We start from the raw sequence: 11,972 nt of genomic DNA on the forward strand, positions 1-11,972 counted from the left end.
GCCAACTTCCTCCTTATTTAAACCTCTCTATTCCTCTAAACCCTCTCCACACAATTCATTGTCAACTTGAAAACTCATAATATTTCTCTTTTCTCCTCCTTGATATTCAACAACAACAAAACAAAAAAAAAAATTGCAAGAAAAACAAAAGTTGAGTTCATTGCATATTTCTAGAACTTATCTTGATGAATCAATATTGTAATAGTCCTTGTTCACCACTAATGGTTCATGAACTTGAACAAGAAGACTTGTTTGCTGGTAGATGTATACTAGTAAATGGTCCTGTTATTATCGGTGCTGGTCCTTCAGGACTAGCAGTTGGCGCGGGCCTAAAACAACAAGGGGTTCCCTTTGTGATCTTAGACCGCGCCAACTGCATTGCATCCTTATGGCAAAACAGGACGTATGATCGCCTTAAACTTCACCTCCCGCGACAATTCTGTGAATTGCCTTACTTCCCATTTCCACAAAACTTCCCTGAGTATCCTACCAAGTATCAATTCATTAGCTACCTTGAATCTTATGCCAAGAACTTCGAGATCAGCCCACGATTCAATGAGTCGGTCCACTCTGCTAAGTATGATGAAACATGTGGTTTATGGAGGGTGAAGACAGTGTGTAGAAATGGTTCAGTCATTGAATATATATGTAGGTGGCTTGTGGTGGCTACAGGAGAGAATGCAGAAAAAGTAGTGCCCGAATTCGAAGGATTAGAAGATTTTGGTGGACATATTATGCATGCTTGTGACTATAAAACAGGGGAAGTTTATGAAGGGAAGAATGTGTTAGTTGTTGGATGTGGTAATTCAGGCATGGAAGTTTCACTTGATCTTTGTCACCATAATGCAATTCCATCCATGGTTGTTCGAAGCTCGGTAAGTCTCATTCATCTCATCCAAAATCTTTCATGACTTGCATCTGCTAAAGAAGACAAAAAACACTCAATTTCCTTCATTAATCTGCACACGACATATCGAATTCCTCATGACACGTACATAAAAGGTCACTCCTTTAATAATCTACATGATTTACGTTTTCTAAGAGAAAAAAACACTCAATTAACTTGAGCGCGTTTCTATGTCCTTCATTTGCCAGAAAATCTGCACTTGACATCTCTAATTCCTCATCACAAGTATATATATAATCATCATATGATATGTAATGAAATAATCAATCTAGAAAATCTGCACTTGACATCACTAATTCCTCATCACAAGTATATAATCATATGATATCTAATGAAATAATCAATCTTTTCATGAAACAGGTTCATGTTTTACCAAGGGAAATACTCGGAAAATCAACGTTTGAGTTAGGAGTATCAATGATGAAATGGCTATCAATTGATGTAGTTGACAAGATATTACTAGTTGCAGCAAGGTTACTTCTTGGAAACATAGAAAAGTATGGTTTAAAAAGGCCATCCATTGGACCTTTACAACTCAAGAACACAGAAGGAAAAACTCCAGTTCTAGACATAGGTGCATTACAAAAGATTAAAACAGGAAACATAAAGATAGTTCCAGCAATCAAAAAATTTTCTCAAGGAAAAGTAGAATTTGTCAATGGAGAAATACAAGAAATTGATTGTATCATTTTGGCAACAGGATATTGCAGCAATGTTCCTTCATGGTTAAAGGTAAGAAAAAAAATTATTTTTTAATTTTTATTTTGGTTGTGTATTTATTTTTTAATTTATGGATTGTTGTGACAGTTATGGAAGTTGGTTTTTATCTTTGTAGATTCTCTGTTCCTATTTCTTGTAGTATTGTTATATATGATCAGGTGGATGATACACATATTTTTTTATACTATGGTAATTAATATTTTCAGAAACAAGATTGAGCTTTCCAAGAAAATAGTTGAATGGATTAGATCAGAGATCTGAGCAGCAAATAAAATTCTGTTTTTTGTCCTTTTTTCTATGTTCAAGAATATTTTCATTGAATTTTGGTATAATGAGTTTGTATTCATTTTTAAAATGCAGGAAACTGAATTTTTTTCAAGGGAGGGATTTCCAAGAAGTCCATTTCCAAATGGATGGAAAGGAAAAGCTGGTTTATATGCAGTTGGATTTACAAAGAGAGGACTTTCTGGTGCATCTTTGGATGCAATTAAAGTATCACAAGATATTGGAAAAATTTGGAAAGAAGAAATTAAACAGAAAAATCAATCTGTTGCTGTTGCATGTCATAGAAGAAACAAGTTATCTTCCTTCTAGTAAACGACAACAACATACTCAGTATAGTCCTACAAGTAGAATCTGGAGAGGGTAGTGTGTACGCACATCTTACCTCTATCTATTGTTTCTAATAGACCCTCCAAGTTACCCTTCTAATATAATTTTTTTATATTTTTTAAAACTTTTTTACCTTTTCTTCCTGTAATTTTTACTTGCAAAGTAACCAAAAAAAAAAGAAAGTAAAAGACCATTTTGTGACAAGAGACAACACAGAGAGCAGCCCTGTCCAGAGAAATACCCAAATTCTTCTTTGGGCATTTTAGTAGGAAGAAGAGGCTTTTTTTAGCATCTACTTCTAAGGAAAAATTTGTACAAAAGGTTTATTAATATATGTACTAATAGAAAAAATGTGACTATATATATATATATATATATATATATATATCCTTTTCTTGGTAAGTAATTTAACCAGTATCTTTTAAATAGTAAGGGAGGTTATACAGTTGTCCCTAGCCAATATATATAGATTATACACAATTCCACACATATATTATGTAAATCATGAGCTAAGTTGTAGAGACTCTTCAAAAAGATCGATGGATATGTATCGTTGGGGGAATCTAACATAGATGTGACAACATTTTTGGAGAATCCGAGCAACATAAATAATGAGGGCTTCAAGGCCTGTGAAGGGAAATTAACCTTCTGATATTGTAAAAGTTGGTTAAAGAATGGTCAAGGGTAATAGGAAGGTTCTCTCACTCAATAAATTTTGGTCCACCTAAGTCATTTATTCTACTGATGGGATCTATCTCTAGAACATGGTCCACCTAGGGGCCCCATTAAATATGGTGGACCAAAATATCCATAATTCCACAACATCCATTCTTTAAATTTAAAGATGACATAGACTTTTCACTAGTTTAGTTCAAGAAAATACCTATGCATAACTCTTAGAGCACCTCCATGTTGCCAAGCACATGGATAGAGCCCACAGAGAAGAGAGAAACATAGGGGGTAAAAAGATCCCCTTGCCTTCAAATCAAACTTGGAAGGTATTCTGTCTATATTGCTAGGACTCTTTAAAAATGTCACTGTGTGCATGTCGGATCCATCCTCCGAAAGTAGCACATTTTTTTAACCAGTCTTAGCAACATACAATTCAATGGTAAAAGCACAACATGTTATGAGTGTTTTACACTTTGTTGTGGACAATAACCTGGTATATAGAAAAGGTAAAGGAACAAACTCACTATTCATTGAGTTTCGAACCATGCACCAGCTAACTAGCCCTCAGAAATTTCTCGATTATAAGAACGAAAAAGTCAAACTTGGAGAATAGTTTGATACTATTTGATCTTTCTAAATCTTTCACATGTATAATATAATATACTTTTAAGAGGTTTCTCAAATTGGATAGAATTTAGAACACCATACCTCAGACCAATGCCATATGAGTCTAGCTAGCTCAGTCATTGTCACCTAGTAAAGTGAGAAGATTATATTGAACTTTATAGGGGTACAACTGCATGGATTGGATAGTTCAAAGAGTCATCCTGAAGTTATCAAATTCCCCTCTTCACAAGTCAAAATATTTATAACATTTACTCACAATATCTCATTATAACAGATTGCCTTACCAAAAATAGAAAAATATGAAAAATAGAAACAATGAATAATTTTATCCATCTAGCCTAGCCACACCTATCAGCAAATCCTATATGAATCATTGCCATGTTAGCATCCTAAATTTTTTTCTCCCGTCTCGATCTTCTTTATTTGGTTCCTGTACAATGTCCATAAACTGAAATGTCCTAAGAGCATCACATTGTAACAATAGATGCCTCGTTCATCGTTCGAATTTTTAATTCTCTCTATCTTTTCTAATAAGAATCTAAAAGAGATAGGATGAGGGAGACAGAATATACATTTGATAGTCAGTTCGATGAATAAAAATCTCGAGAAAACTATTCAATTGAATCATTGGGGAAGGGGGAAGAAGAAGGTTGATTATAGGTTCAGAGGAGTGGTCCATGGTTGTCTCCTTGGTAACAAATATTATTTCCTGTTATGTAACAATCTTATAATATAAAAAATTGGGAATTGAACTTCTTTTCAATGAGATCCAACATGACTTAAATTTCCCATTGCACAATGAACAAAGAACATAAAAAAATTCCACTGACAGAAAAGATTTAAACAAAAAGAAGAAAATCCAAAGAAGTAGTACATATATAGACAACCCATATGAGTTCCCATGCTGTTGAATCAACCATGCAGCAAACCTTTATCTACTGTCCCATCTAGAATTGCTTCACCACCACATAAAAAATTCTTGTAAAAACAAATATAGATATATTATATACAAAAAAAGACAGTTTCAAACCTTAAATTAATGAATGTAAAACACACACAGCTCATGTTCCTCAACTTGATCCATGCAAAGTGTTTGAATTTAACACTTCTCTACCAGGAACCTACAGTTTCTATTATGTCCTTTTGCAGTGTAACTTAGATTTTTTTCCATACCTTGCAACCAGGGGCAGAGCTACAGTTCTGCCAACGGATTCGACATTGTTGAGAAATACAAGTCAAAGCTTTTAGATGATGAGATGATAAACACTTCAACAGACACAACTCAATAGCTGAATTTGTGTTTTAAAATTTATTTACTATGCCTAGATACCAGTGTAATCCCAGCTGCAGGGTCCGCGGAGAGTTGAGTGTTTGCACACCTTACCTCATCTCGTGGAGGTTAAAATTTATTTAATATGTATAAATAATATATCCATAAATCAGTAAGCTACATTTTCTAGAATTCAGAACTCGTAAACTCAAAATTCTAGTTCCGCCTCAGCTTGCAAACCTATTATTAGACATCACTTTTACCAAGAGAGAAATACACATGGCCTGGGTCACTAACTATATCCTCAAAGTTCCATGAGAAAGCCCATTCCTTCATGCCCTGATAAGCAGTCAATTTGCAAGTGTTAACTTGAGTTGGATGGTGGACACTATATCTTTGTATCTTACTGTTGCATGTCCTACTAGAAGAGTGTGTATCCTGTGATTAGTGAAGTTTAAATATATGAAGCTTATATAGGTGTCCCATATAAAACATGAGATAATAGTGGTGGAGCACCCTTGTCCAAGGGGTGTCAATTTGTTGAAAAATAACATTGTATAGATAGATAAGAAAATTTATATATACTATATGTTGAATCTCCTTTACTTCTTCGTGTATTTTTACCGACTTCCCTTGGTGAAATCACAGTCCACCAATCATCTTTCATAATCATTGACTAATACTTTTAACCATTTCCAAAAGAAATTTGAAAAATGAATTTCCATATCATAGTACTTTGAACATGGATTGAAACGATGTTTCGAAAAATACAAATCTTTCAGACTTCACCACTGGAGATAGGTTGAAATGACTCTTGATAAACTACATATCACATTCAGTTTGAACCAGAAGATAAACAGAACAATATCTTAAGCAAAGCTAAATCAAATGTGATATCATGGATTTACTATCAAAAGCACAAGCATTTGAAACTAAATCACATACATGAAGAGTTGTTTTTACCAATGGTCAACATAGTTAATTATTATAAAAGGAATTACAATTCTATCAAAAAGAGTTAATTCTGATGTGTGTTTAATTAGACACTATACACGTACATGAGGAGTTGCAATCACCAACATTTTTTTGATAACCATGGTGTACGGGTTAGCTCGCACGCACCTCGACTACTCTATGGGATACTTGCTACCTTCCACCAGCATAGGTACCGGATAACTTTGTTTACCAAAGCTTGAGTTGCAAATGCCAAAGTTCCACCATCAAATTATTCACTTTTTGGAAAGCATTTGATCAATTTCTCCACTCTCGTTGTACATGCTAACAATTTTCTTTGCATATTCAGGCATATGTCTGTCCGCTCTGCAATTACACAAAAAACACAAGTGTGAGAAAAAATTAATGTAATCCATCATAATGGAACAAATATGAATTTCTACAGACCTTTCTTTTCCCCATTTGCGGACTACGTGTAAGTAATTTCTGATTGTGTGATAATCTAGCGAGTAACGTGCAAATTCTAGACCCTTCGGTCCGACCTGAACCAAGACAAACAAGTTTAAGCACAGGGAATTTGTTGTCCTTTCTGAAAGTAACAAGTCAGTGAACAAAAAGTTCTTACTATGTTGAGAAGAAATGCTATTAAATTTCCAACAAACTTTGGAGCAGGTTGAGAAGGACCTCTTCCTGGAAATTCAGAAAGTTTCTGCATAAGTCTTGTGAGATTACTGAGAAGTTGTTCAACAAAAATATTTACTTCAAGAACATGTCAGAAAAGGATTTACTTCTCGGGGTTCTGCCTTTTCAGCATACTGTAATCAACGGGGAGTATCATAACAAATGAAGTAATTGAAGCAACTTAAATAGCTAAATCCACTTGACTTACAAGGATTAAAACAAATTAAGGTTAATCTTAAATAAACAGTCGATGAGATGTGTAACATTTCATGCTTTTTAACAGCATTGAAAGCGAAAATGGATAGGGAAAAAAGTCAGAAGGTTGATACTTGCACATGGACCCAACAAAGAACAGTACAAAACCCGAGAGCAGATATCTAATTCTGAACCAGCAGCAGTACGTGTACAGAGAGAGCCTGCTTAGTAACAACTTATGAAATGAATAAATATCACAAAATACCACATACCAAATTTTGCTTCATCATCTGCCTTCACGGTTTCCACGACAAATGGACGCCGCTTACCCTGAAAAAAGATGCATGCTTTGAAATGAGTATATCACAAGAAAGAGTTTAAAGAAAAAGTTGTGAGATGAAGCATCATGTATTACACTACTTATCGTTGGAGTAATTTCCAAGAGGTTCTCGATAAGGTTTAGCATTTCTCTACCACGTTCATTTCTGCATTTGGGATGTGCAAAAGTATATCTTAAACAAGATTATTTAAGGGTAGAGCTATCAGCATGTCCTTTTAATCTGTCAACGGCTTGTAAGATTTGGCAACACTTTACCTGACAGTTACATACTGGGGATGCTGCATCATGCTGATTCCACTGTATTTCGGCACACCCATGTATCCCACCACCAAATCCTGACAAGTTACTTGAAGGTTAGATTTGAAATGTTGGCATATGCACCGGGATTATCAACCTTTGCTTTTATTTAATTGAAATAATCTGTCACGTTACTGTTTGGAAACTACTGTAATAGAGAAAGACATCGACTAATAAATCTTCCAAGGAGCAAATATACTTCATTGTCATGGATAATAAGATATGCAGCATCGAATCTTCAATGATACGATTCTAGAATCCTTAAAGAGTAAACTTATGACGGAACCATAATGCATTACCATCCAAGACCAAAATGAGTTTGCTAAAAAATCCCCCTTGGACCTCAACCACTGAATCTTATCTCCAGATCTGTCACAAGCTTTCACTTGAAAACAGTTGGAGCAAATGAGTGGCCAGGTCTAGCTCTAGAACCTATAAATTCCTAAATGATCGAGGCTGCCTTTGCAAAACCTCTTTCCCTGTCAGAAAACTACGCACTAGAAAAAGATTTGTTTGTGAGACATAAAGAGAGAAGAGATCTATTCAAGATTTAATGATTTGATGACTATAATACAGACCTATTTATAAGTTCCAAACATAGTAGACAAATAGACATTTGCAAATGCAGGAAATTACACCAGTAAAATTTAATATCCCACCAGTAACACTTCACCTTTCAGAATCTAAGACTAATCAAAGTAGCATTTAAGAGTATGCTTTCCTTTGCTATTTGAAAGTCTTAACACGTGTGTATGTACTGTGCACATGCTTCTCTTGGATGTTTATTTTGTCTGTTTCTTTGTGAAAATTGTATTGTGCAATATATCTGGGCCTTTAATTATGAACAAAGAACTCACCGCCAAGCCATTTGTGTAGTCAAAACAGCTGTAATAGAAGGAAATAACAGTTTACAGATCAGCACAAGTTCATATTCTGAAGAATGAGAGACAGGATAATGAAATATATGATAAATGCGAATGTAGGAAACGTGAAGCTTGTATAGAATGTTCATTTAGACTTCTCCAACTGCATAGCATGTTTACATTTGAAGACAAGCTGAAATCCATGTTGACATTGTCTAAAAGAATGTTTTATTAGTTTGATTGATTTCTTTGTTGCCTAAACTGACACGGCAGGGAATGCTACCATATGCAATAAACCCAACGACAAGTATAGTTTTACATGGCTTATCCAACTTGATTTAACCCAAATTGTCCATATCAGAGCGACAACTTACAAGTGAGAACCACAGATCACATAGAACGCAATAAGCCCATGACACTACCTTCGTGCACATACTAACATACTTATGTATACTTCTCCCTAGTTTATGCTCCACAAGTGAAGGAATTTTCTCAATACGAATGAAACTGAAAAATAAATATATTAACTATTAGGAAGAAAGACGGTTCCTGAAGATTTTGTTTGTCATCAAATTTGTTAATCTACATAATCTTTGTCTGCACACCAAATTTTCTTCCACAGATTTTCACCCTTACTCCATGAACAAAGTATCTAGAATAGTTTGACTAAGAACGGATATTACGAGCATTATTGAGATCATTGTTTCTTTTGATTCATAAGTGGGTCCAAAAATGAGATGGGAAGTTACATTTCTATGAACTTCATAAGAGAAATAGTTGGCATGCAATAATTTTTCGAGTAATTAACACATTTTTTTTTAAAAAGAAAATCCAGTAGATCGTCTAAGTAGCTCACTTAGAGAATGTCGCCTACGACGGTTTGACTACATCCCACATAAACTTCCATATCCATATAGGTGATACCAACTAGATAGGATGCAGTCATTCAAGCATAGTTGTTGCTACGCTTGCATAAGTGCTTGTCAAGGGTCTTTTTATTCTTGTTGAAAACTAGTATATACACATAGGGATAAGGGTGATATTTCACATCTTTAGTTTTTTCCTTGTAACACAAATTATTAGATATTGGAAAAAAATTGACCTAACAGAGCACAATGGATGCTGAGGATACATAAAGCCACCCAAACTAATGTAGGATCAACTTATAGTTGATTGACTAATTGGATCAACTCATAGAGGGAAAGAAAGAATCATTTCCATGAGCACAAAGAGATGGAACAAAAAAATTATATTCAGACTTGTCCACCAGCGACCTCTGACCCAAAAAGTCTACAGGTTAAGTATGCAGATATTGTTTAAAGGCTTCAGCAAATCAATAATAAGCAATTGAAATACCTGTAACAAGATGGGGCAATAACATCAACCAAGTCATTTGCTGGTAAACAGAAATAGGGAACCTGCTTAGTGAAATATAGATCTGAATAAACAGCATTCAAATAAAACAAAAGATACGAAAAAGAAGATGCTATTTTACCTCTTCAATATGGCCATCCAAATGCTTCAGATGGACCTGTTGAAATGTAGAGCTTAGACAGATGCTTCAACTGATTAGAAAACTATCACATGTAATTCAATAGTATATCCTTTAAATCATAGTAAAAGAAGAAAGCTATAATATGGTTTACAGGATTAACTGTCAAATGTTTTCATCTATAAGGTGATGAAGCACATGTGAGATTAATTTAGTCTTTCTCATTTGCAAGATCCTACTTATTGGTAGATTTCTGATCCAACAAAGGATAGTACACCCTCCATCAAATTCAACACGACACCAGCGGACGAGGCATGGTACTTAAGATATTAATTTGATTTGTGTATTTTACAGGTAGTAGTTGAGGAAAATATTAAAATATTTTTGTAAACGAAATTAGGTTGACATAGAAATGCCAAATCAAACCTTAATAATTTGACTATTCAAACATATTTAAATTTGAGAAACTGATAAAGTTGTATAAAGTTATATTGCTAGTAAGATGGTGTCAAAGATTTTTGTACGCCCAAAATAAAGATGTGTCATATAAAATTTATCAGGATGGAGACAATGTGATATATTGATGTGCATCTTCATGAGTGAACTTACCTCACCAACCAAATGAAAACATATTCTAGAAAAGCACCCTAGTTATCAGTCTAAGAAAGGCTGTTTACTGAAGTTTTAGAATACAACAGAATCAGAAAACATATCGTCATGACAAACACAGAATATAGAAGTTGGTTTCCTTGTTCTTGTACTTGAATGGATAGAATTCCAAGATCACAGAGGTTATGCATAAGTTGTCTCACAATGAAGCTCTGCTTGTCATAAAAGAGTAACAGGAGCTTACTTTTTTTTCTTTATGGAAGTAATATAACAGTAGCACACCTTGTAGTCTTGCATAAACTCATAGTGGAGAACTGTTTCAGGTTCACTGCTAGCAGCCTTCAGAAATTTATCTAAGCCTTCTCGTGGTCCATTATCCACTGTTGAGAAATGACAGTTAGTATAGGTCTATATTGACTAAAAATATCTAAGAGGGGGAAGGAGATTCTAATAAAAAGCAATTTATAGAGCATCCCTCTTACTATATACTCCCTCCATTTCAATTGGTTGTCTTATTCATTTTCAGTCCGTTTCGAAAAAATATTTCTTTCCCTTTCCTGAAACTCTATAATTCCAACTTTCCACATAGCCTGTTTGAAACCACGAGCTAAGGGGTATTTTGGTACATTCTACATATTTATAGCTTAAGAGTTAAGACCACGAAATTCAAAAAGTTTTCTTTACTTTCTTAAACTTTGTGACAAGTAAAAACCACACAAACAAGTTGAAACAGAGGGAGTATCATAAAAGATTCCATTGAATCTTTGTCCAGTTTGTCCACTTACTATATGTCTTATTTTCTCTCCCTGCCTCTGTGGTGGACAAACTGTAAAAACTAAGTTGACTCTTTTGAGATACTAACAACAAACAAGGACTCCTACTGGTGATATTAATAGATCAAACTTTTTGTTATTTAATTTTAAAAAAGATTAAATTAGATCTCCAAACACACGTAATTACAAACATAATCAAATTTCAAGCAGTTGGTAGTTATATTAGACATGATCAAAGATGTAGGAAAGGAGTCTATGAATACCACCGACTACTCACCACAGTTAGTGCCTAGAACATAAAGTTTTTCCAGATTCAAATATTGCTCCACTGATCTTAGAGCTGCAAGTTAGGAAATTGTTCTGCTTAAGATACAGAGATGTAAATTGTAATGACAACATCAAGTTTGAAGCAGAGATGAAGAGATCATAACATCTTGGATACCTTGAACTTGGCAGCCAACCCCGCAGAAGAGAAGGCGCTTTACACCAGCTGCCTGTTTCCAGGAAAAAATACTGCTTACTTCAACATTTGAACTACAAGTTATACTATACACTTGTGTGACAATCCTCAGTGAAAACAGGAATCTCTTAAAGCCCAGTTTTTAACGCATTAGAGCATGCACGACTAGAAAGTGTGAAATTCCATGATTGCATTGTTATGAAAAGAAATAACAAGAAGCCTACCCTTACAAGTGTGATATGCAGATGGTTGATGCTTACCAAAAGAAAGGGAGAAAGCATTTGGGGAGAAATAAGCTCAAATAGTTAAAATAAAGTCAAAAAATAACCTACGACCTTCGAATGGATAGAGAGGAAAAATTTGGCAAAAAAACTCTGAAATTGTCAGGAAAGGAATTCAGCTCGAACCATAATATGGAACAAATCAGAAAATCAAAAGAGCTTATCTTAATGAAATCCCCGATTGGGGCAATTCGAGTATTAGATTGTGGTGGTCTGACG

General features: G+C 34.5%; 2 protein-coding genes across 2 annotated transcripts in view; one reads left to right on the forward strand and one right to left on the reverse strand.

The window, feature by feature from the left end:
* The first annotated feature begins 14 nt into the window (after positions 1-14).
* Positions 15-2,573, forward strand: LOC107031365 (probable indole-3-pyruvate monooxygenase YUCCA3). Its single transcript, XM_015232699.2, has 3 exons — positions 15-875; positions 1,268-1,639; positions 1,988-2,573. Exons 1-3 carry the CDS (start codon positions 186-188, stop codon positions 2,219-2,221), a joined length of 1,296 nt encoding a protein of 431 aa, XP_015088185.1. The 5' UTR covers positions 15-185; the 3' UTR covers positions 2,222-2,573.
* Positions 2,574-5,688: 3,115 nt separating this feature from the next.
* LOC107031364 (7-hydroxymethyl chlorophyll a reductase, chloroplastic) overlaps positions 5,689-11,972 on the reverse strand; it is a 10,568-nt gene continuing 4,284 nt past the window's right edge. Inside the window, exons 8-19 of the mRNA XM_015232698.2 lie at positions 11,455-11,506; positions 11,290-11,352; positions 10,522-10,619; positions 9,634-9,669; positions 9,495-9,556; positions 8,133-8,160; positions 7,234-7,313; positions 7,054-7,123; positions 6,911-6,968; positions 6,388-6,452; positions 6,210-6,304; positions 5,689-6,128 (exon numbers count right to left, since the gene is read on the reverse strand). Coding sequence (XP_015088184.1) covers positions 6,038-6,128; positions 6,210-6,304; positions 6,388-6,452; positions 6,911-6,968; positions 7,054-7,123; positions 7,234-7,313; positions 8,133-8,160; positions 9,495-9,556; positions 9,634-9,669; positions 10,522-10,619; positions 11,290-11,352; positions 11,455-11,506 — 798 coding nt within the window. The 3' untranslated portion in view covers positions 5,689-6,037. The remainder of the gene's footprint in view (positions 6,129-6,209; positions 6,305-6,387; positions 6,453-6,910; positions 6,969-7,053; positions 7,124-7,233; positions 7,314-8,132; positions 8,161-9,494; positions 9,557-9,633; positions 9,670-10,521; positions 10,620-11,289; positions 11,353-11,454; positions 11,507-11,972) is intronic.

This window comes from Solanum pennellii, chromosome 9, assembly GCF_001406875.1.
Source record: "Solanum pennellii chromosome 9, SPENNV200".
Classification (NCBI taxonomy): domain Eukaryota; kingdom Viridiplantae; phylum Streptophyta; class Magnoliopsida; order Solanales; family Solanaceae; genus Solanum; species Solanum pennellii.

Bases quoted from the DNA above. Each gene is read 5' to 3' on its own strand.
- LOC107031365 (XM_015232699.2), top strand. From the start codon at position 186: ATGAATCAATATTGTAATAGTCCTTGTTCACCACTAATGGTTCATGAA. The intron at 876-1,267 runs GTAAGTCTCATT...TTCATGAAACAG, and splicing joins CCATGGTTGTTCGAAGCTCG to GTTCATGTTTTACCAAGGGA. The intron at 1,640-1,987 runs GTAAGAAAAAAA...TTTAAAATGCAG, and splicing joins ATGTTCCTTCATGGTTAAAG to GAAACTGAATTTTTTTCAAG.